The sequence below is a fragment of the Sebastes fasciatus genome, chromosome 23 (assembly GCF_043250625.1).
Source record: "Sebastes fasciatus isolate fSebFas1 chromosome 23, fSebFas1.pri, whole genome shotgun sequence".
Classification (NCBI taxonomy): domain Eukaryota; kingdom Metazoa; phylum Chordata; class Actinopteri; order Perciformes; family Sebastidae; genus Sebastes; species Sebastes fasciatus.
The window spans coordinates 1,153,397-1,178,373 of NC_133817.1; the positions used below are offsets into that span (position 1 = coordinate 1,153,397).

Sequence of the window (24,977 nt, forward strand, 5' to 3'; positions counted from 1 at the left end):
ATTAGAATTAACCCCCCCAACTCTAATCAGCAGATACCCTGAGGTTAGGTGTGGAGCCCCGGGGAAATTAATGCTCCACTCAAGACCTCATATTTCATTTTAGCCTCACTCCCATTTACCGTGTCCTCCAGGGGGTACAATCCATGACTCTCGCCACTTTGGCAAATTTGAGGCCTGCGAGGGTGTGTACCGAGGAGGAGAGGGCAGGCAGGTGGAGGTCAGGTGTGATGTGGATGTGGGGAGGAGATTGAACAGTGTTGTGCATTTGAACTCATTCATTCTTAAACATCTCTCAGGGGTCGTGTATTAGTACTTTACATGTGTTCACTTGCATTACAATGCATGTTCAATAACCCCCCCCACCTTGCACTGTGAGCTGTAGAAGACATTGCAAAGTCTTTAAAAGGCTACGCTGAAGTTAAGAATGTTGTCGGGTACGACTTTCTCTGGACTCCATTTAACAGAAATATGTATTTATTTATTATTTATTAGCTTCTCCTAGCTCAGGGGTCAGAAACCTTTACTATCAAAAGAGCCATTTTAGGCAAGTGAGGGCTGAAGTGCAAATGTACGACAGAGAATCAGGGCCACATTGAGGGAAAAAAATCAGAGATTTCCAGAATAAAGTCATAATGTTACGAGAAAAAAGTCGTAATATTGCGAGAATAAAGTCGTAATATTGCGGGAATAAAGTTATAACTTTAAGAGAATAAAGTCGTAACTTTACGAGAAAAAAAGTGGTAATATTAGGAAGGAGAAAGAAAGGGTTCACTTAAACGGATATTGTTTGTTTTTTTAGTTGTGTCTTTCTTTTAGGTGGCTAAAATAAGTTTTTCTGCCGTCCACAGCACTGTATTACTTTGCTCCGGTGTCGGTGCTCCTGTCTGCTTCTCCTCGCTGGGGGCACGCCGACCGCCATCTACTGTAAATAATACGCCTACTATGGATAAGAACCTCGTACAACCCCACTTCAAAAAACACCTGGACTATCCCTTTAAGTGCCTTACACAAGGTTCACCTCAGCTGTGTTATGAATGAGGGGCAAACACTTCGCTTCAACTTCCCCCATCAATGAGACATCTTAGCAAACCTCATCCAGGTACAGGCTGTGAGATTGAAAGTTGCTTGCCTGCTGCAAGAGGGAATAAGAAGGTGATGAACACAGCTAAAGAAAACGTCTCTCACAATCAGATGCACTTTGACTTTTGAAAGAAACAAAAAAATAAATTAAAAACTCCTCATGTTGCTAAATAGCTTCTAGTAGTGTCTGAGAGGGCCGTGTGCAGAGACGCCTTTATATCAGGAGGAAGCGAATGTTTGAACCAAACAAGACTCATGAATAAGATTTATCATTCATACACAGGATCTGCATCTCTCTCTCTCTCTCTCTCTCTCTCTCTCTCTCTACTCTGACACACTAATTCATACATTTAACCAACACGCACATGGGAGTGCTTTCAATGCATGCACGCTTGTGTTAAATGAGGTAGTTTTCTTTCCCAGGAACACTCCATAGAGTTTAGATGTAGAGAGCTATAGCTGCACTATAACCAGTGTACACATATTTCCTCTCATCCACCCCATTCTGTTCATCGGTGTTATATAAACCACGGGGCAGGAATGCTACTACACCTGCTGTCTTTGTGAATTTGCTGAGGGGTGACCTACTTTCAGCCTCCACTCAACACCACAGCATCAACCAAAGCAACATGCAAACATGAAGCACTTAAAGACGCTCAGTGGATTTACAGGCCGGTGGAAGTGAGGCGTTAAAGAGCACATTTACATGTGCTCTTGCTGCTCTGTGAGACAGAGTCAATAATGCAGTGGTGGGTGATGCCGATGAGGTCCTAAAGATACTAGAGCAGGTAGCAACAGACGGGTACGGTAGTTTAAACTACTTTAAATACGGTCACGTCCTCCTGGAGCTCATGCAGTCAGGCTTCATATGTAGACGATTATTAAAGGGGAACTCCTCCTATTTTACATTTCAGATCAGTTGACTTGACAGTTGTATAATGTCGTCTTAGGAGCTGGAGGAGCTTCTGTTCATGCTAATGAAATAACCACGATGAGGAGGTGATTGGACGATGTCAGTGTTTACTAAAAGATGCCCTTGGTTGCATTATGGGAAGTGAAGGATACAGAGTTTTGGGGCTTGACCAAAGTTATTAATTTCCTTAAAAATGGAAATGAATAACTGTTTGTTGTTTACATTTTCATTTTTATTTATCATAGTTGTAGGTCTATGGTACGACGGTATGACGGAGTATTAGGGCCACGTCAGGGCCAATGAGGGGGAGGCGGTTTCGATCACGATGGGAGGTGTCCGAAGCGGTTCCCATGTGAATGTGCACAGATTTTGCTCTGCTGTGTAGAGTTCACGGAGCTGGACTTCTGGCGGTAACCGGCCAGTCGAATAAAAGGGGGCGGGCATTGCATAAATAGAAAGAGGCGGAAGAAGAAAAGAAGAGCGATGGAGGAGTTGATAATGCCGGGGTACCCGGAGTTGTACAACACGGTGCTAGCTACTGAGGACAACCAGAAGAAAATTCTTTGATTACTGACATGATGCCAAGCTGGAGAAAGCCTTTATGACGTTCATCGAAGACTGCCTGTCATCGCAGCCTTGGAACGTAGCGGCAACAGCTGCTTTTTAAAAACGCTTTGCTTTTTTGGGGGGAACGCTCTTGCAGGTGGGCGGTTGTTAGGGCGGTTGTTCGGGTAGTTGTTAGGGCGGTTGTTAGGGCGGTTGTTCGGGTAGTTGTTAGGGCGGTTGTTAGGGCGGTTGTTCGGGTAGTTGTTAGGGCGGTTGTTAGGGCAGTTGTTCGGGTAGTTGTTAGGGCAGTTGTTAGGGCGGTTGTTAGGGCGGTTGTTCGGGTAGTTGTTAGGGCGGTTGTTAGGGCGGTTGTTAGGGCGGTTGTTAGGGCGGTTGTTAGGGCGGTTGCCACGCGGCGGTGTGAAAGCAGCTTAAAGTAAACAAAGCAGCTTTTAATGCATCTCTGGTTGTTTTCAGGTCGTCAAATCTGCACTACGCTCAACGTAGCACCCCCACAAGGTTCAGCTCTCTTCATAGGAAAACAGCAGCTCAAACTGGTGCTAACTGGTCGTGCATCTGATCATGTATAGAGAGGAAGAATGTCAAACTCTTATCTAAAAATCGGTAGCTGTATCAGCATGTTGTGGATAATTGAATTTGTCTCTCTGGGCAGTGACAGTTCAGTTCTGCTGCTGCTTCTCACAACCAAGTCTCACCTAAATGAAAGGCTGTCAGCCGTTTCTGTTCTTCTGGTGTGATCACACAGTTAACTATCACCCTTTAAGAGCTGAGGACACGTTGACAATGGCGTCAAAGAAACCCATTTTACCAGCAGTCACTGTTTTATCTTTGTTATGTACCCCAATAGTCAGTGTTGGTGTGAGAGACAACGGCAGTGGAGGCAGAGAGAGTTACAAGCAGGCAAAAGGGGAAGCAGAACCTTATCAGTGAACAGGGACTTGGCTTCATATCATTTTGATTGACATAAGCAATAATTGCCCATCGCTGGTGTGATGAAGTCTTTCCACAAAACTGGTGAGCTGGAACGAGAGCCATACACTGACACCGGGACTGTAACCCATCGAGCATCCTGCAGCCTGGGACTGTAGCCCATCGAGCATCCTGCAGCCTGGGACTGTAACCCAAAAACCCAAAGGCATTCATTTTAATATGATATAAAACCGAGAGAAGCAGGACATTTCCATATTCGAGAGGCTGAGAACAGCATTTTCTGCATGAAAAAAATACTTTAACGATTTCTTCATTATCAAAATAGTTGGCAATTATTTTTCTGTCGATCGACTAATCAAATAGTCGATCAGCGTATAGTTAATCGTTGCAGCTCCATTTAAAGGACTGGTTTGGTTTGTAATTGGATTCGTTCATCCCAGTTCCAGCCCTTGTCCAGACCGTGTCAGTGACTTAGAAGAGCAAAAGTGGAACAGATCTCTCACTTGTTCATTGGTTGGATGTGTCTCCTGGTTGTTAATCAGAGCTCTGTGTGAGGGTGCAGTAGGAGGATGAAGAGAGTGTGTTGGGCCTGCTGACCTTGGCATTCATCTTTACTTGTATCAGCACCGCTGACTCAGCAGGAAAAAAACTCCCACTGATCTCCGTGTACCTCTCCACAGCTAATTTAAGAACCGCTCCCTCGCCTCGCCTCCTCAGCCGCCCGCATGCTGGAGAATAGATTTTGGATGGTTTGCTGTGTGAGGACTTTGCTTAGTGGGACATGCATACATAACGTAGTGTTATGTCCAACTCTGTAATAGCTGAATAGCAGGTATTGGCTTTATTCCTTCAGGAGCTCACAGGCCAGATAGCCGGTCGCTAAATCACCAGATCAATAGCAGCTGAGCAGCGTAATGTGAAGATGCTAAAAGCTGCTGCAGTGGCTGACAGCTCGGGGTTAGATATAGAGAACAGTGTGAAGAAGCACCGTGTTTTGATGGGCTCTTTTCTTTAACATATTCCAAACCAGAGCCGCTCGTTCTTTTTCTTCTTTTTGTTGAAACGGAGTAGAGCTGTATTGATTGTGTTCCCCTTTTTCTTGCCTGTCATGGCTCTCTGACTTGGAAACCGATGGTTGAGGGTTCACAGTCTGCTGCTCCTCAGCTGTTTTTATCACTGTGGATGTTTTAGATTGTTTTAAAGAGAGGTAGGCCTGGTGAGCTTAACCCCTTGTCAGTCTGAACTCTCTTAGAGGGACAGGGGATGTTCAGAGGTAGACATCACATAGAGGTGGTGGACATCATCTGAAAGCTGAGAACCTGAAGATTCATTTGAGCTGCTGCTCAACACTGTGTGTCAAGTTGTTCTAGACCAGGCCTCAGCAACCTTTACTACCAAAGAGACATTTTAGGCAAAAACAAAAAAGAAATCTGTCTGGAGCCGCAAAACATGTGATCATTGTGATGAAGGTAACACAGTTTATAGTCTAAGTATATAGTATATAAGTCTAATGCAGTGAGGGCCAAAGAGACATTGTACTACGGAGTATTAGGGCCACATTGAGGGAAACAACATCTGAGATAATCGTAATAACTTTACGAGAATAAAGTCGTAATATTACGAGAATAAAGTCGTAATATTACGAGAATAAAGTCAGAGATGGTTAAGGTGGCCCGGGAAAGGGAAGTTTGGGTTCCCCCCCCCTGCTGGAGCTGTTGCCCCCGCGACCCGACCCGGATAAGAGGGTGAAGATGAGAGAAATGTAAAGAAAATGCCTGTGATTCTGCATAGTGTTTAAATACAGTTTTTTTTATTTTCAATTCCAACATGATTAAATTGTCATTAACTGTAATTAATCACACAGGTTTATGGCTTGATTGCAATCAGACTAGTTTAACCTTGATGAAGGTGTGGAGTAGAAACAGAAGGGATTTGCAGTAGAACTGTTCTTCCACCTCTGCTGACAATCACATTAAGCTAACAGACACTTGTTTTAGTAGTAGAATCACCCGTGAAGTTTTGTCCCAGTAAAAAGAGCGTGGTTTTGTTTCTGAGCTCTAATTGTGGCGCTCAGTCGTCACCTTGATGGCAGATCTTTGTTCTTTGTTTTGCAGCCTTTCTAAAGGGGCCTGCCTGCTCCAATAAGCTCTCATTAATCTTCCTTACAGCCTTCATTAAAGCTGCCACCGCTACACTCCAGGCTCCTATGTCCTCCTTAATGCCTATCTCCTCGACCTTTATCTCTGCCCAGCGCTCCTTCCGTAATCTCTCGCCCTGAAGCTGGCGTTACACCCCTTCATCTCCTGGATCTCTCCTCTTCATTTCATTCTGCCTCCTCTCCTGTCCTCTTCTTATACCTTCATGGTATTGTTGAGCGTCTCTCACGGCGGCGGCGTGCAGTTACAGTTCTCTCCCGGTTTGTCGTTGACTCAGACGTAAAGCCCACTTTATGAACGGATTATGTTGCCGCCGGCTCGGTGTTGAACCAGCTGACCCTGAAGTGTCGGCCACTGATCCCCCTCCAAACCTCTATTTCTGTCTGCACACAGTCCAAAGTGTAGGGAAGCCAAGCTGCAGATCATGACTCAATTATCTCCTTATCTCAAGAGAAAAACCAACGGCAACAAATACTGTTTTTTAATGAGCTTATAATTAGTTTTTAAAGCTGCTAAGAATAAAAGTCGTAATATTACGAGAATGAAGTCATAACTTTACGAGAAAAAGGAAAATAACACGTAAAATTATTTCTTTATAATATTCCGACTTTTTTTCTCGTAATATTCTGAATTTATTATATTATCTCAAATTATTTTTCCTCAATGTGGCCCTAATACTCCGTCGTACCGTCGTTCCATAGACCTACAACAATGATAAACAAAAATGAAAACAGTTATTCATTTCCATTTTTACTAATCCCCAGGGAGCCTCTGGAGAGGAGCTGAAGAGACGCAGGTTGCTGACCTCTGCCTTTAACGAAACAAATCATTTTTTCCTTTATTTGTATGTGCTGGCCGCGCCCCCACATTACGACGCTACGTTATCCAGTCGCATTCTGCTCTCTTCTCTTTCTCTCAACGCAGACATGACTCTTAGACCATAATATAGTTCTCAAAATGCTCACATTCGATGTTAAGCAACAACTCTGCAGCCTTTTCTGGGTGTTAGAGTGAAAAAAAAACAAGTATAAAACCAGCAGCTGATGTGAGAGCCGACCGGCCAGGTTGTGTACACCACAAGAAGTCAATTAAAAATGTTTCATGATAAAATAACTCCTGGGATTCCTGGAACAGCACATATTCAAGATATGCAACAGTGGAAGGAAAAGTAGTTTTCTGAAAATCACCACATTACTTCAGCCAAAACCCCCCAGGACACAAAACATAAGTCCAAAATAATAAATACAAGAAAGTGGATAATTAAAATTAACTCTCTGGTGAACTCTAGTTAAATAAATGACAGCAGCAGTATGTGCTGTAGAGAATGTGAAACAGCAGTAATGATGTGGTGTTGGTCTGTGTTCAGGTCAGCAGGTTCTCGGTCTGGTGGAGAACCAGAGTGACTGGTACCTGGGGAACCTGTGGAAGAACCACCGACCCTGGCCGGCTCTGGGCAGAGGCTTCAACACCGGTGAGTACAGGAGGAAGCTGCGTTATGTTAAAATGTGTTTTCAACTCGGCGGGTCAGAGACGGCCGCTCGGTGTGGTAGGATCGCCGGGACATGGACTTAGTGCTTTCTTTGCTGTCTTTCAATAATTGAATCTGGGATCAATAAAGTACATCTATCTTTCTATGCGGATGGGACGGGGCTCCCGGAATGACCGTCAACCAGGTCGACTGTCTACGACGTCTATACAACCAATGTGTTTGTTAGTTAAGCCGGGCATACAGTACACTTTGAGCCGCACGACTCATTTTAGAGTCGGACTGAATTTCAGGTTCGTCGGGCGTCGTATGGGGGGGAGACCGAGGACCGATTAACTCCTCCCGATCAGCCGTCGGATGAATTTCTGACCTGTCAGAACTGTTAGTCGTCCGTCCACAGACTCTCACACAGTTGAAGCAGAGCCGCGAGCCGATTCCTCGACGTCAGCGCGTTTTTTCTGCTTTTCTTACAGCGATCAGAGCGGAGCTATCAAGATAACAAAGTACAATAGATCTTACCTCCAATGCTCTCTGCAAAATGGACATCCATACTGTCCACGACTTCCTCGCCACCTCTAGTCCATATAACATAACGCCGGCTGTTTTTATAGACCTTTCAGCAGATATGATGTTACAGATGATGAAGGCAGCTCGTTGTTAGCATTGTGACCCGTACAGACCTCTCCTAACAAACAACCTTTACCTGCCTCGGAGCTTTCAAACCAATCTTTATTGACAGCTGTCAACAGCCAGAACATCCGGTCCTCAGGAGCCGACCGGACCGGTTTTATTTTTTCTATTTTACACGTACAATGTGATCACTCAGGTCGTGGCCGACGATCGGACCCGTACAGCGTGATCACATAAACCGTGAGCTTTGGCTTTACATCGCGTATGATCTACTCAGACAGTAGGAGCAGGAAGTACACAACAACAATTCTATAATCGCACAGTGTACGTCCAGCTTTAGCTAGCACGGCCATGTTTCATGCTGTCCAGAAGACGAAGACAAGCATTCGCGCACTACGGGAATGTCCGGTCATATCAGTCATATGAGTTTGCAGAATTTATTCGGCAAAGGTGTTTCCGTATCCCGTTTAGCACTTCAACTCTTGTTCGTGCATAAAACCGTTGAGGTTTCCATGCGGCTTTTCTAACGCGATTAAAATATGTGATTGGAAACACGGCTGTTGATAGACAGTCGTATCCGTGTTTCCCACTCCTGCTGTGACCATACTGTATATAGTAAAGTTTGTAGTATTGAACTGAATCAGTTACATGTTGTATTAGGATTGAGCTCTCTCTCTCTCTCTCTCTGTGTGTTTATAACTTGGTGTTGTTATTTAAACCATCCAAGGTCATTTTACATTTACCAGTGAAAGTAAAGCAGCAAGTTTCTCTCCTTGCAAGAATGTAGTGCAGACAACATGCAGACATTCACCCGGGTTGTTAAAAGTTGTATGGTAAAACACTGATTGGATTCTATTACACCTTGTTATTATGTTCCTCTCCCTATATATATATATATATAGGGAGAGGAACATAATATAATATATATAATATAATATTATATATATATATATATATATATATATATATATATATAATTATGGAGGTAATATATATATATATTACCTCCATCAAATCCAGCAGGTCTTTTCCTTCAGCTCTCTCTGAGGATAATCCTTCTATTGACTGCAGCCCGAGACAAACATCACGACCTGCTGCAGCATCTCTGTGAATTTCACACCCCTCAGTCACCTGAACATGTCTGTCTCGTAAAGGTTCAGGGTTCTGCTGAACTCAAACGTCCTGTCGGTGTGACCGAACGGCAGATCTCAGAAACAGAAAGGCATGTGTTGCATTTACACGGAACAGCGATTTGACAGAAAGCCTCCAGTTCAGCCGCGGCTGGTCGGCTTTGTGGCGGTGGCCGTGGCAACAGATGGAGCACAGCGGGGTGTGAGAGATGGTTCGTTTGTTCCGATTCGCACAAAAAAACAAAACATTCACCATGTCTCTCCCTCTGAAAACTGGCTGCTTGATTTTTATTCGTAGCAGCCCGGAAGATTTCTTTTATTAGCCGAGGTAGCATGAAGAAGAAGAAGAAGATTTTGTTTCTGATTTTTTTTGTTGTGGGAGAAAGTTAGCAGAGAAAAGACGCAGTAGTTTCTAAGATTATTTGTGTTTCCAGGAGGATTTTAAAATGTTTTCTCGATCCAACATCGGCCGGTCTTTAAGCTTTAAGTCTGCAGCTTTATCTCAGAAAACACATGGGCGTGATTCAGAGCCTCATGATGGGACTTTATCACCTTTACCAGGCAGCTAGATACTAATCGCTCTGTTCCTTAAGCTACCGTATCTCTGTCTGCTCGTGTGTGTGTACGTGTGTTTGTGTGTGTGTGTGTGTGTGTGTGTGTGTGTGTGTGTGTGTGTGTGTGTGTGTGTGTGTGTGTAACTGTGTTTGTGTGTGTGTGTGTGTGTGCTTTCCAGGCGTGATTTTGCTTCTCCTGGATCGTCTGCGGAAGCTGAGATGGGAGCAGATGTGGAGGCTGACTGCAGAGAGAGAACTAATGAGCATGCTGTCCACCTCCCTGGCAGACCAGGTAACACACAAACACACACACACACACACATCCTCACACCCGACATGCACACTAAACAAATTGGCCATTTCTCATGCGCGAATCACAAAACCACCTGCACTGGTTGCGGGAGCCTGTTTGACCATACGTGTTAGATTCTGCTGGTAATATAAACTGTCAAGGAGGGAAAACATGCACATTCTCAAAATAGTTTGTGGTGCTGTCAGTAGATCAATTTACTAACAGCAACTCAAACAACAAGATCAAAATGCCAAGCCATCATCATCATTACAATGAAGTAGAAGTTCACAGACGTACACTCAAATCTAATTCATCAAGGTTTGGTTTTAAGTACACTTTTCTTTTCCTCCCACTTGAGTGCACGTGTATCCTGAAGGTCATAACATCAGGGCAGACACGGAGACCTTGGCGAAGGGCCTCTCCGTTATCTCCCAGCTATTCAGAGCTCATCTAGAGATGAGAACTGCGTTTATGAGATTTTAATTAAACCTTCATTAAGTAAAGTCCCGCAAGGTATGCAGTTTGGAGAGTGAACGGGGCTTTGGAAATCGTTTTGAGGGTTCCATCTGCCTTCTGCTGTAAGAGCTCCTCCAGTGGACTGTCAGCCGTCTTTATCGCAGTATTCATTATGTGGCTGTAGAGCTTTATGTCTGCTATTAGGAAGCTGGAATCTGTCACTGTGAGTCTTTTGTCTTCTGAACCCACAAAGATCCCAAAGTCTCTCAGATGTAACCAAAGTACATTTCCTCAAATCAATACCGAAGTTCGTATCTCCGTTATTTATCCAGTCAGGACTGTGAACATTACTAACTCTCCTCCTGCTGGTTTAAACACAGGGTTGTTTTTCACAGTGTCGCTTTATTAGGGAGAAATAGAGTGCACCCCCTCAGGTTTAGTAGCGCCACGCTGTTGAGCGCTTTTGTTTCTCTTCACCGTGTCTCCGGTCCCAAACAAACTGAAACATGATACAACATGCATATGCGTCGTTGTGCAGCGTAACTGTGGGAAAGCATCGATAAGAGGAGTTGATAGTCAGAGATTCCTCCGCGTTCCACCAGTGGTACGGGTACCATAGTTTGAGAACCACTGCTGTAGATGATGAAACATAAGGCACAGCATAAGGCTCAGTGTGTGTGTGTGTGTGTGTGTGTGTGTGTGTGTGTGTGTGTGTGTGTGTGTGTGTGTGTGTGTGTGTGTGTGTGTGTGTGTGTGTGTGCAGGACATCTTCAACGCTGTGATCAAACAGAACCCGTTCCTGGTTCACCAGCTGCCCTGCTTCTGGAACGTCCAGCTGTCCGACCACACCCGCTCTGAGAAGTGCTACAAAGACGTGTCAGACCTCAAGGTGAGACCCCGCTGTCCCAAACTACACTCGCACGCACACCTGCATTATTCAAGAGTCTGGAGCCAACCCCCGACTCACAGTGACACCTGTCTGGTTCCACTGCAGGCGGAGTGAAAGCTTTATGGAGTTTGTTCACGTTGAGAAAGCGTCATGTCTTTTCTAGGTTTCAGGAGATGTGCAGAGCCGTTAGTAGTCGATGATACGGCATGTATACGTTCAACATACAGTATGTGTGGACATACAGAACTCCAGAGATATTGTTGATTAGTCTTTGTGCCCGTTCATCAGATAACACATTCTTCCAATTTCAGGGCTGCGGTCGAATAGTCCTTTTTCTCTCAGGAAGGTTCCTAACGGAGTCAAATGACCCTCTCAGTACCTCAGTATAGCAGCCGTGATGAGAGCTGTTTCAATCCTCTAAATGCTGAGGAAAGGAGCTTCAATGCTTCCTTTATTATCTCCTTTAGCAGAGGATACACTGGAGCATCCTTTACCAGAGGAAAGGAGCTTCAATGCTTCCTTTAGTATCTCCTTTAGCAGAGGATACACTGGAGCATCCTTTACCAAAGGAAAGGAGAGAATAACATTCCTCGCGGCCGCAGCATTTAAAGCGACGCACCATTCGGCCGTTCATAATAACAAACAATATGCTGATCTTGCATATTATTTTCATACACTAATTGGGATTCATGTTTAATATGAGTGGACAGTGAAAACCATTTCCTTTCACTTTATTTTTAATTAATTGTTTATTTGGAACATGTAACAAATACCTAATAAGTAAAACACAAAACAAGAATAACTAACAAAATGAACAGTAAACAATCAGTTAACTAATAATCAACATAAATACATATTACAGAAGTATATGGTCCTACACCTTCTCCATAACTCCAACTATTAACTCAATATTTATCATACAAACTTTGTTTATTTCAGTTCCAACCTGGTAATGAGGTGATGTTTTTCACCGGTTGTCCTCGTTAGGTCAGATCATCTTTATTATGTGTTGATGTAAAGTGTTCCAGCAGCAGGAGGACCTGTGGTATCTCTCTTTAACACACCGCGGGTGAAGCAGCGCTTTTTGTAGTCCGTCTTCAGAACATTGTAGTTTCACCACGGCAGACCCCCCCGAGCCGCTAACATCCGCCGCCGTCGCATCATAATGACGGAGCCTAGTGAAGAGCCGAGTCGGATTCTCTGAACACGCGGTTGTCTTTTCCTGAGTCCTTCTGAATTCTCCTTCTCATCTTTCCTTGACCTCATGACGTTTCACATCGAGGTCAAGGAGAAGTGGTTAGGAAAAGACGTTAGGATGTCTTTTTTTTAACTTTTCGAACGCAACCCTGCAGTTTTCCCAACGAGGAAATGCACCTACAGTAAGTTATCTGTGATCAGGCTCCCTGACAGGCACAGTTAGTCTGGCCTTATTACACCTCAAAGCTCCAACACCAAGAATGTCTGTAGGTGTTTGTTAATAGCTTTGTCGGTGCCATAGTTCATTTAATATCAATCAAATGAGCTAATATCAAAATATGAACAGCTATGGATGGATGATCCTTGATGTTGTCAAATTGCCTGAGGAGACATTACACACAGTGAGAGCAAACTGACAGCCAGACCGTGTGGTATACTGTTGTTGGAGACACGTGCACGTTTAATGTCAGTAGAGACCTGGGAAAAGACATAACCAGGGTGTTTTATGATCTGGTGGAAGGCAATAAAATGATCTGAGCATGACGATATCCAACGGTTCTTCTGCTCAGGTGATCCACTGGAATTCTCCCAAGAAGCTGCGAGTGAAGAACAAGCATGTGGAGTTTTTTCGGAATCTCTATCTGACCTTTCTGGAGTACGACGGCAACCTGCTGCGGAGAGAGCTGTTCGGCTGTCCCAGCGAGGCCGACCACAACAGTGAGAACGTAGGTGGAGCTGCTTCTGTATTTCTGGTTGTGGTGTGACTTTAGTGCTGAATATATATGTATATTTTACTCCTCGGCGTAACGGCACTTCTCATAAGGCACCTCTCCGTATCAGGTTCTCTGGGAAATTCATTTTATTACGGCGCAGCGCCAGCATTTTTTGCGGCGCGCCTCATAAGCCTTAAGAACATAAAAACTTTGTGGGGAGCATCTGGACGAGCCGACGCACGGCACGGAGGAGAACAAGGGCGCTGTAATTTATCAACACAATGTTCACGTCCTTTTTGTAAAATAATGAGTGAACTCTTCGTCATAACTTTTTTTTTTTTTCTTAACTGTGAACAAATATAATGAATTAAGTATTATTTAACAGATTTCTGAACCTGCTCTTTCAGGGCAAACATTTCCTGAAGAATTAAATGTTCAGACGAAGGCTGTGATATGTGTAAATAATAAAATAATCATTTAACTGGTAATAATAATAACGGTCTAAATGGTGTATAATTGCAGTTTTAAGTCAAAAACCTTCACCTTTTTTTGGGGGAGGATCCCCAAACCCAATAAACTAGTATTATTTATTCACTGTGGAGATTCAGAATGTGTCTCTTTATGCTGTTGTATAATATGCAGGAGCATCCTGACTGGGACGTGAAGGATACTAAACACACCACCTTAACCCTATAATGTTCAAGTGTGAATATTATTAGAGTATTTCAGGTCTACTGTAGAAGATGCATGGACCAAGTATAATGATAGCAATAAAATCACATCTGATTATGACTGACACAAAATAACACGCTTAAAGAAATAATGAATAAATAGGAAGAAGTCAACAGACCAGTGAAGTGCAGTTGGATTCTGCGGTTGTCTTTTCTTAAGTCCTCATGAATTCTCCCTCACATCTTTCCTTGACCTCATGACGTTTTCTTTCAAGGTAAAGGAAAAGTGGTTAAGAAAAGACATTAGGACGTAATTTTTTGACTTTACGACCGCAGCTCATGCCACGGCGTGCAGCGCCCAAAGTCAGGCTTGGCTTGATGCAGTGGAAAGCCGTCGTGGCGCAAGCCGTTGGAAATAACGTGTTTCAGAGTGCAGTTGTGCCTGAAAGTGACCTTCAGTGAGTGAGAGAAGGAGAGAGAAATAGAGAGAACTAAGACAAAGAAATACTCAAGCAGGAGCAGAAATAAATAAAAACTGAGAGATTCCCTCGCCAAGTTCACACCAGAGGGGCAAATTATTCAGTTTTCCTTCCTGGGAGTTAAAGGTAAAATCAAAAGTTTAACATAAAGATGTTGTTGCAGTGTACTTACTATTTTACTGTTTTCACTCTTTTAAAGTCACCAGAATGCAGGAAACAAAGACTGCGTTCCAAATCGCATACTTTTTCTTTTTACTTTTAGTACATACTGCAGCTGTGTAGTGTTGCATGCAGTATGCATAACATTGTGCTTTTTGTATGTACTGTGCGTTCCAATACCCATACTACTGTACTATTTAGGATGCCAGACAAAGATTTAGTATGTCCCAATACATAATATGTCAAATGCAGTATGCCAAAAATACCAGTAAGTAAAAAGAAAAAGTATGCGATTTGGAACGCAGCAAAAGTCTCTGAAACGCACATTTCTCCCAAACCCTCTGCTTTGGTTTTGAAATCCTCCCTGTCTTCAAGGTTTCAAAGTCGGCAAGTCTGATTAGGGAGGATGTTGACACAATATCTTTGAATAGAGAGTGACCAAAGTGTGCAGCGTTACCTTCATTACACAGTGTATCTCGTCGAGACGACAAGGACACACAAAACACATGAGTTCCTAGAGAGAGAGCAGGGAGGTGGTGGGGTGCAGCCTGGAGGAGGCTATGACAGCAGGCTCAGCCTTCCAGTGTGGAAACACTTTGAGTGAAGACGTTGTTGTATAACCTGGTTCGTTTGAAGCTTACGGAGGTCTGGACACACCCCGTCAGAGCCCAGTGTACTCTATAGACTCAGTGTTGCTGTTTTATCATTCAGCCAGGTGATGCTTCACCTCCTCAGCTTCCAACCTGCTGAAGGTCACCGAGGTCAGGAGTTACAGGATCAGCCACTATGGGGCCGTGTTATTTCAGTGTCAGCTCTGTGGTCAGTTAATCACATTATAATTTCCCATCATGCTATGCTAGAGCCTTTTTTTTTTTTTTGCCAACGCTCAATTCCAATGTGTCCTTAACTCAGGAAATAGTTTGCTCACTCAATTTTTCAGAGTTTGAGCAGCGATTTAAATCCCATTAAAGTGATGATTAGACTAATGAAGTCACTGAGGGATTGGCTGCACATTGCAGACCGGGCTCCTTCAGGGCCACGGTGCCACTGCAGCCCAGTCACTCTCTGCAGCTCCGCTAATAACACTGTTCAAAGCAGAGCCACACACACACACACACACACACAGTCGTCTGCTGACAGCCCTCCAGCCACGCCTCTCTGCCGTCCCCCCCGAAGCTAAATGATTGTGCTTTGTTGAGCTTCGGTGATTCCGGTGTGAACGAGTTCCAGAGACCTGAGGACAGAATGCTGACGTCCATTCATACTTTGGTTGATGTGTTGCTCTATTAACACGTCACTTTCACAGTATGCACACGCTGTGCAGAAGGCTCCTGGTTTGTGCTCAGCAAATAGATATCACTGTTTGTGTGTGACAAAAGAAAATGAATGAGCACTAATCAGGGAGAATTAATTAGAAAACTACATTTTATTTGCATTAAATTGTAACAACAGCTCGGTGCTAAATGGATTTATGTAGGATTAGAGACCCGGGTCTGTGGTACACCTTAATCCATGCTGCTCCAGCATAACCACCCCAAAGATTCAGTATACATGTAGACATGTATGTGTGTGTGTATATATATATATATATATATATATATATATATATACGTGGACACAGAAGTTCTCCCTTTTTAAACTATATATAAAACATTTTAATCCAGTTTTAGTCACCGAAAAGTCATTCGATTTCAGTCCAAATTTTCTCTCTGAATTTTGCCAGCTATTTTCTTTTTTATTTATTTAATCTTAGTCCTGTTTATTCATCAGATTATATTGAACACTTCTGTCATTTTAGTCAAACTTATCTGATGAAAAACACAGGTTGAATGATTAAGTCAGTGTTGTGATGACGTCGGTGCCGTCTCGTCACCGTCTCGTCTCAGTGGTGGAAAACAAAAGGTCGTTGACGAACATGTTTCGTCGTAGTTTTCGTTAACGAAATTAACGCTGCAACTAAGATACGCTTTCTGTACTCCAACACAACAAGCTCTGATAACACGGGCACTCCTCTCTCCAACTCTCCAACTCTCACTCACGTTTCCACCGTCTTCGTCTTCAGGCAACAAGTCACATGACACAATAAGAAACAGACCGGATCAAGAGAAAGGCAAGAAAAAGGTTTTATATTCTTTATACTTTCCGTAATGTTGTCAAGTACGTAGGTTACAGCGCTCTCCCTCGATACTGGACCAACTGCAAACATATTGTCAGTTAGACACATTGGGGAAAGTAGGGTCCAGGTTCACCCAGACAAACATGATAATTACCCTACCGAGGTAGAGCAGGTCGTCCTTTAATCCCAGGCTCCGCGGTTCGATCCCTGACCCCTCCTGACCTCCTGAGCTATATAAATGCCACAGTTTGTTATGTTGAAGTGATTAACGATCTGTCTGTTTTGATCATGGTGCAGAAGGTAGATTTCCAGACCGAAAGTCACCGGCGATCCGCAGACCGTGACGCAGCATCACCTTCAGTGGTTGACCTTCTTGTCCGTAACATGTCTTACTGTTGATGTCCCCCTCCTCTCTGCCCACAGCTTCAGAAGACTCTGTCAGAGCTGGACGAAGACGATCCTTGCTACGAGTTTCGACGGGAGCGATTCACCGTCCACCGAACGCACCTCTACTTCCTCCACTATGAGTATGAGCCCAGCTCTGACAACACTGACGTCACTCTAGTCGCCCAGCTCTCTATGGACAGGTACTGTTCCACACCGACAGTCACTCAGCTCAGTCTGCTACAAACGTAGTCTGTTATAATTATGTTAACACTCAACTGCACGTAAATGGAGAACTTTCTGAGCGAGAGAGGTGTGCCTAGGTGTGAAAGAGGGCACGTGGAATGTTTGCCCAATGATGCCCAATATATACTGCCTACCCTCACTTTAAATGTATAGTGTCGTAAAGTGACACGTTTGTTTGTGATGTCACCCATCCTGCCTCTGTAGGCTCCAGATGTTGGAGGCCATTTGTAAGCACTGGGAGGGCCCCATCAGCCTGGCCCTGTACCTGTCCGACGCCGAGGCCCAGCAGTTCCTGCGCTACGCTCAGGGCTCCGAGGTGCTGATGAGCCGCGGGAATGTCGGCTACCACATCGTCTACAAAGAGGGACAGTTCTACCCGGTCAACCTGCTGCGTAATGTGGCCATGCGGCACGTCAACACACCTTACATGTTCCTGTCAGACATCGACTTCCTGCCCATGTACGGCCTGTATGAGTACCTCAGGTAAGAGGAGAGACAGAATCCGACAATTTTTTATTACATGTTCATGAGAACATGCTCGCTGTGAATGTAATCCAATCTTATCCGTGTGTGTTTGTAGGAAGTCAGTGGTGCAGCTGGACATGGCCAACGCCAAGAAAGCTCTGGTGGTTCCAGCCTTTGAGACACTGCGATATCGTCTGTCTTACCCAAAGTCCAAGGCTGAGCTGCTCTCTCAGCTGGACATGGGCACACTCTTCACCTTCAGGTAAAACACGTCTGTTTCTAAAGAATTCAGGTTTTCGTTACAGCAGCTCTTTTCAGAGGGAGACCTCTCTCTGTGGTAGAAGTTGTGTAAATCAGTGATATTGATTCATCTATTTTTTCATTCATTAACTCAGACTTTACCTAATCCATAGGAGCACACTGCAAGAGGCTCAATTGTGCTGAGCTAGCAATGGATAAAACACAAACATCTCATGAAATTGAGAAAAGATAATAAGCAATCAAAATGATGAACGGTCACATTAGGATGTACAGTTCAACTGTTGGAATGCTACTGAAATCGTTATTATGAAAAATAAGCAAATACATAAACAATGTCATATGGACATATTATATAATGTTAAAAAATGTAATGATAAAAAAGTCATAGTATAGTATGTCGGAAATTTTATGAAAAACAATTCATAGAATAGTATGCCGAAAAGTTTATGTAAAAAAGTCATAGTATAGTATGTCGAAAAATTTCAAGAAAAAAAGTCATAATATAGTATGTCGAAAAATTTCATGAAAAAAAGTCATAGTATAGTATGTCGAAAAAATGTAAAAAGTCATAATATAGTATGTCGAAAAAATGTAAAAAGTCATAGTATAGTATGTCGAAAAAATGTAAAAAGTCATAATATAGTATGTCGAAAAAAAAAAAAAAAATCATAGTATAGTATGTCGAAAAAAGTCATAGCATTCCGTCATTAAGCGCAGAGATTTCAAAGTGGCAGATAAAATTTCTGAGTGGCAGACAAAATAAATAAATAAATAACTTCCAGAGGAAGTGAAAAAAGTTAATTTCAGACCCTGCCTGCTCCATCATCCGGTGGGACTCGTCCTTCTCAGAACTCTGCAGGTCGGACTCCCACCGGGCAGCAGAGACTTCAACACTGCAGCATCATTATCCTCATTACCAGGGACAACAAGGCAGCATTCGGTACATGAAAGCTGGCCACCGGAAACCGGGACTTTCTGCTCCGTCAGCACTTTGCTCTAACTATACACTGCATCTCAATTAAAAAAACAGCTGTAGTATAATTCATCGTCGTCATAGTAACAGTAACAACATGCCGGTAAGATTAGCTGCGTATGGTTGGAGAAGAGGGGTGTTCATTTTCTCCTGTGTGCAGCCCTCACAGGCGGTCACGCTTCCTTCACTCACGCTCACTTTGCTTCGCCCAACTAGAATTTACATTCAGTAAATAGCTCTTTTATGTTGGTGGTTGGTGGAGAAAGAAGTATTTTGATGGCACAGACAGAAAAAGAGACAATCAAAACTGATTTTGTGAGGTAAACAAACACTCAATAAATAAAGTCTAGACTTTTAAGACCTTCTATGATGCAGGCCGAGGTTTGTAATCAAAATGCAACCTAATGTTTTAGAAACTAAAAACGTCACTTTCTCTCATAAGGACACAGATGGACGTGGCTGTTCACACGTACTCCCTCCAACTATAGTTTGATAAAACCTTTTCTTTTCTCTCCCTCCAGGTACCATGTGTGGACTAAAGGCCACGCACCAACTAACTTTGCCAAATGGCGGACAGCCACCACGCCCTACAGGGTGCAGTGGGAAGCCGACTTTGAGCCCTACGTCATGGTGAGGAGGGACAGTCCTGAGTACGACCGCCGCTTTGTGGGCTTCGGCTGGAACAAGGTGGCTCACATCATGGAGCTGGATGCTCAGGTAACTTACCCAACTCTTACTTTCTATCTACCTGCCTAAACTCTCCTAAAACTAAACTCATATCTAATAAACTAAACCTGATATCTCAGTTTACTTCCTCCCAGTGAAGTAAATATCAGATTGTAGTGGTGGCTCCGGTCGCCCCTTTAAAACCGTGCATGCATAAATGCTAAACTGCAAACAAGTTGCGGATTTAAATACGTCATCCGTGGAGTGTTGTGATTTGCTTGTGTGTCGTCAGACTGCAGGAAATGTTCCTGAACATTTCAGAGGTAGACTGCATGTGTGAAAGAGACTTAAGAGTCTACTGTACAAGCATGCCAGCAGCTCTGTGCAGCATAAATGGCCGGTGATGGAGCCGGTCTGGGCCAAAATACCAGGGCCGATTTTTTGTCCCACTCCAGCCCTGGTCATGAACCAAAGTAGACAAACACAAATTGTGACCTGATGGCTCTAGATGAACTGTCAAGAGGCCACTGCAACCTCACAAAACACGTTTTGGGCCATAACTCAAGAATTCATACGCTAATTATGACAATTTCACAGGATGAAAATGATGAAGTGATGACATTTATGTATTTAAACTGCACCTTGACTGGTTGGTGGAGGCATACGTCTGAGAGGTGGTAGTTCTCAGGAGTTGGGGCAGCTAAAAGGATTATTGGTTGATAATGTTGCTGTGTTTGCTGGATGAGGCCAAAAACCAAAACCAAAACCAACCAATACAACTTTATATGAGGTGGTTGTAGTACTGAAAGTTCTTCCTGTCCTCCTCTCTCTCTACAGGAGTACGAGTTTGTGGTTCTGCCCAACGCCTACATGATCCACATGCCTCACGCGCCCAGCTTCGACATCACCAAGTTCCGCTCCAACAAGCAGTACCGGGTCTGCCTCAAGACCCTGAAGGAGGAGTTCCAGCAGAACATGTCGCGGCGCTACGGATTCGCCGCCCTAAAATACATGACGGCTGAGAACAACAGCTAGCCACCACTACAGACCCTCACACCCCCGGCCCTGAACTACTGACACACTCCATGGGCTGGGTGAGGGGGGGGAGGGTACAGGAAACGGACAGCCCATGTGAGGCCAGCGGGATACTTTGAGACTCGAGTCCCTCAGACTTCGTTAGAACGTTTGACCCTCAGTGTGGGACTGCAAGGGTCTTAATGTCCATTCTTTGTCCTCTGCTGTGGATGGAAGAGATGTAGAAGACGACATGAGTGACTGCTAGGCCCGAGCCCCGACTGTGTGGGCGCCCGAGCTCTGGCCCTGACATCTGACAGACAGCAGGCAGGGAAAGCCTTGCCATATTTGTAAGGCCAGTGACAGAGTCGCGGGCTGTGTGTAACATTATGTATGTATGCGTGTGAGTGTGCGTACATGCAGGTAGATGAAAAGTGACTGTGTGTTCCTCCAGGACGGTGCTTAGCAAAACGCTTAAGGAGAGCTGAAGATGTGAAGCATTGTGGGCTTACATTGTGTTTGCACGCCTTCCAAGTGCCGACAAAAAGCAGCGGCGGCGGCGGTCTGACTGACTGACAGCACACCCCGACTCAAATGCAAATCGTCACCAGGCGGCGAGATAAGACAAAGCGGTAAACATGTCCACACAGATTTTGAAAATCTCATCATGACGAGTGACACGCACTCAGATATTGAGGCGAGCCGCCCGCCAGCCAGCCGGCCAGCCAGCCAGCCAGCCAGCCGGCCAGCTGCTGCTGCTGCTGCTTAATTTGTTTCCTAGCTGATGCAGATCAGAATGAATCCTCCTCCTCGTATGACAAGGGAAGTGAAGTGCAAAGATGGCTGGAGGTTCGTCCATGCGGTTGATATTCAGGGTATCTCCACATCAGCCTGAGCGTGCTGCTAGAGAGTTGTTTCCAGTTGTTTTTGTTACGACTACAGAATCCGACAGCAGCCGGTGCAGTGTGCTTTTTTTTGTGTGTATTTTAAATTGATGCCGGCGTGGTCCGCACAAACACCTGCTGGAAGTCCTGTCAGTTTGTGAAGCTGCCACCTCATCACGCAGAGCAGCGCGAGGCGAAGAAGCACCGACCGCTGAGCTCACTGTTTACTTCTCTTCTCTTTCCAACAATCAGTATTATTTATCAGTGTGTTTACAGTCCTGATGGGTGGAGCACGGAGGATCTGAGGAGGTTTCAACTCTGAAACTCAAAATCAACCGCTTGCAGTCAGGAGAGACGCTCTTTCTTTCTCTCACTCTCACTATTTCATTCCCACTCTGGCCTCTAGTTTGACGACATTATAGTGCCGTCCAGTAACACTACAGCGGTGTATCGGCAAGAATCTGGCGATACGATACGTGTCACGATACCGGGGATACGATTCAGTATGTTGCGATACTGTAAGCAAGGCGATATATTGCAAATTTCTTTAACCTAATTTTAGGAAAACTGTCAAAATCACCACCATATGCATACAATCTGAGTTTAGAAAGTTTACCTTTCATGCAATCTGAACATTGGGATCTGACATTTATCAGTCTCTGTAACATCCAACGTCACAGCTCTACTTTGAGAGGACGCATCTCTTTGCAAATGAAATAAAGCATTGACAGAGGTAATCTTTGCATGTAAACTATTAATTAAAAACCGATAGTGTTTTTGAGAATCAATACAGTATCACAAAACACGATATTGCAATAAACACCCCTAGTAGAAAGCCAGAGATGATTAACATTTAACAACGTAGTGCTTCATTCACACACTCTTGTCACAGCGTAGGAGAGCACATATAGCTATGGCCAGATGAGTGACAACTTTGTTTGGCTACATTGGTTACAGAAAATGAGCCGGACAGCGGGCCGGTGGCCAGCGGGCCGGTGACCAGCGGGCCGGTGACCAGCGGCAGCACCCGGTCTAACGGTTCCTCCGCCTCAATCGCTATCATTAATCCGGGCAGACACACAGCTGACAACCTGCTGAACTAAACTAAATGTGCGGTGGAGACTTTTACTGGGAAAGTGGCTGCATGTCCGCGACACTACACGCAGCATCGTAGCTGCTAAGTTAACACTGCCGGACGGTGAACTGGAGACTCCGTTGTCTGTTGTGCTCGTACACTGCAGCTGGTGCACCGCTGCATGCGAGGCACAAATCTTGTCGGTTAACGGTTAATAATCGGTTAACGAGGGTCGGTTATTGTTTCAAAATTAGCATCCCTAGTCACCACCAAAATCTAATGGATTGTTCATTGTGCTACACCCCAACCGTAATCCTGCAAACGGACAAACAAACCAACGCCAGTGAAAACACAACCTCCTTCCTAGGCCTTTGCGGAGGTAACTAGAGGCCTCTCTCTCTCTCTCTCTCTGTCTGTACAGGAACGCTGCAGAAGGGCTCAGTGCAGTGATGCAGGTGTGTGTTTCTATGTGTGTGTGATTGTACATGTATGTTCAGTATGCAGTTGTATGAAGTTTGACTCTGTTCTGAATGTGTGTGTGTGTGTGCGTGCGTGCGTGTGCGTGTGTGTGTGTGTGGCTTTGCGGGGCTGGGAGGATCTGCAGTGTGTAAGTAGGACAGTGATGACTGATGCTGCTACCTGAATAAAAGCAAAGAGTCAAACACTCCGCTGTCACTTTGTTTCATCAGTTCTGTCTTCATGAATATCAATTTAGCCTTGTGAACCCAAAGTAAAGAGGGATTCATGTGTCACTGTCACACACACACACACACACACACACACACACACACACACACACACACACACACACACACGTGTATTTATACTTCCAGGGATTCCCAAGTGTACCACCTTTCTCAGTTTAAAGGGCACTCTGCTGTTTTTACATGTCAAAGTCAGTTTACTCATCAAAGAGACAATAAAGACAGTTATATAATGTTCCTGTGTCTCTGGAGTAGCTTTGTCGAGTCAGGCAGAGGCTGAGGAAAGATGGTACTAAGTTGCATTATGGGAAATGAAGGATCCAATGTTTTTTTTGTAGCTTGTCTCATGTTATAGGGACATGCGACTACCAGAGATTAGTTGCATGTAGTTTTGTAAAGCTTACACCATACAGGGTTCACAGTTCAATGTGCAGGAGTCCATGTTTACATTTCTTACTTTTTATAAGCTTTTTGTAAATTGTCCGCAATCCCCTCTACAATTCAAGGGTCACCATTTCCTAAAGGCGCAGACATACCAAGCCAACACCGAAGAACTAGCAGTGACGAAGGTCGACTGTTGCGTAGCAAAAAAGTTGCACTCGAACACACCGCAAAGACTGCAGCCGACGGCCAACTACAACCTACGTTCAGCACCTGCGTGAGATTAAATAAATCTCCACACCATGCAGGCGGCGGTAGTCTGTATCGGTAATCCAAAAGGGAAACAGGAAGAGCGAGGACGGCGGATATACAAGCCGTTATTAACGATGAAATAAAGCAGCTTTCCGTGTCTTTGAATGATCAGATGAACTGTACTCGTCGGCTCGCTTTCCTCACGTCCGTTTCTCTTCTCATGCACTGATTCGTTTAAGCCGAACAGCCAATCGGAGTGATTTCTCTTACCGACGAGCTCTGCCGCCGATTCAACACGCTGAATCGGCCGGAAAAAAAAACCAACACGAGCAGAGTAGAGCTGACGGTGTGGGACACACACGACGGCGTGGTGTGTCGGGCCTTTAAAGTACCAAACACTAGAAAGCCTTTATTAACAGTGGCGTGACGACTGATAGACAAGGATTATGTCATTGGTTCTAATTATAGACAGCGTGCAACTGGCACACGTCGAATGAATTATTGAGTCTTTTTGTCAGTGCACAGCAGATCAGATGAACTGTGAAACAGTCAAACCTGGTTATAAATTACAAGCAAGCACACAATTCAACAAATACGGAGAATAAAGTGTCCAATAATTCACGAATATGCACTCGAGTTGAACGGATCCCTGTCAGTTTCTCCAGTCATTGCCAAATGTAGCGTTACCAAATCAATCTATCATATTTGGCCGTGGCTGAGACCTCCCATAGCTCACTTTCAATCTGTGTAATTGAATTATGTCCTACAGCATTTTAAATGAAAACACACCCTCAGATTTAGTTGATATTGTGATCTGTTTTTTTCGGCTCCATGTTGCTTATCCTCATTATTTTGTATTCTTACAACACCCATTATACATAAATCATATTTAAGACAAAGGGAAAGGGACTTTAAAGGAAACTTTACAGAGTGAACCTTTGTACTTAGATTAGTTTGTATTTACCACTGTATTTCCTCTGATGCCACATGTGTATACAGTATACAGTATTATCTTCAGCCTATGGTCCTGCTGTTGGGATGAAGGGACGTGTGCTGACCTGACTCTAAATGAAATGAGAGAGCAGAGCACCCAGTTAATCAGCTCCCTGAAGTCCGACTGTCCCCCGGTAGAGCCGTCCCTTTACTCCCCTTTAATGAAGGTCTCACGACACCATTTCTCTTATCGGATAGGCTATTAAAAGTTTTAGTGGAGCTGCTCATTAATTCAATTTAAAATTTAATGCATGAATTTCA

General features: G+C 44.2%; 1 protein-coding gene across 1 annotated transcript in view; it reads left to right on the forward strand.

Annotated features, from left to right (window-relative positions):
* large1 (LARGE xylosyl- and glucuronyltransferase 1) overlaps positions 1-23,053 on the forward strand; it is a 67,185-nt gene extending 44,132 nt beyond the window's left edge. The window contains exons 7-15 of the mRNA XM_074625602.1: positions 7,013-7,117; positions 9,626-9,738; positions 10,958-11,083; positions 12,850-13,005; positions 16,842-17,005; positions 17,253-17,531; positions 17,629-17,775; positions 19,269-19,464; positions 20,251-23,053. Coding sequence (XP_074481703.1) covers positions 7,013-7,117; positions 9,626-9,738; positions 10,958-11,083; positions 12,850-13,005; positions 16,842-17,005; positions 17,253-17,531; positions 17,629-17,775; positions 19,269-19,464; positions 20,251-20,448 — 1,484 coding nt within the window. The 3' untranslated portion in view covers positions 20,449-23,053. The remainder of the gene's footprint in view (positions 1-7,012; positions 7,118-9,625; positions 9,739-10,957; positions 11,084-12,849; positions 13,006-16,841; positions 17,006-17,252; positions 17,532-17,628; positions 17,776-19,268; positions 19,465-20,250) is intronic.
* Positions 23,054-24,977: the final 1,924 nt, after the last annotated feature.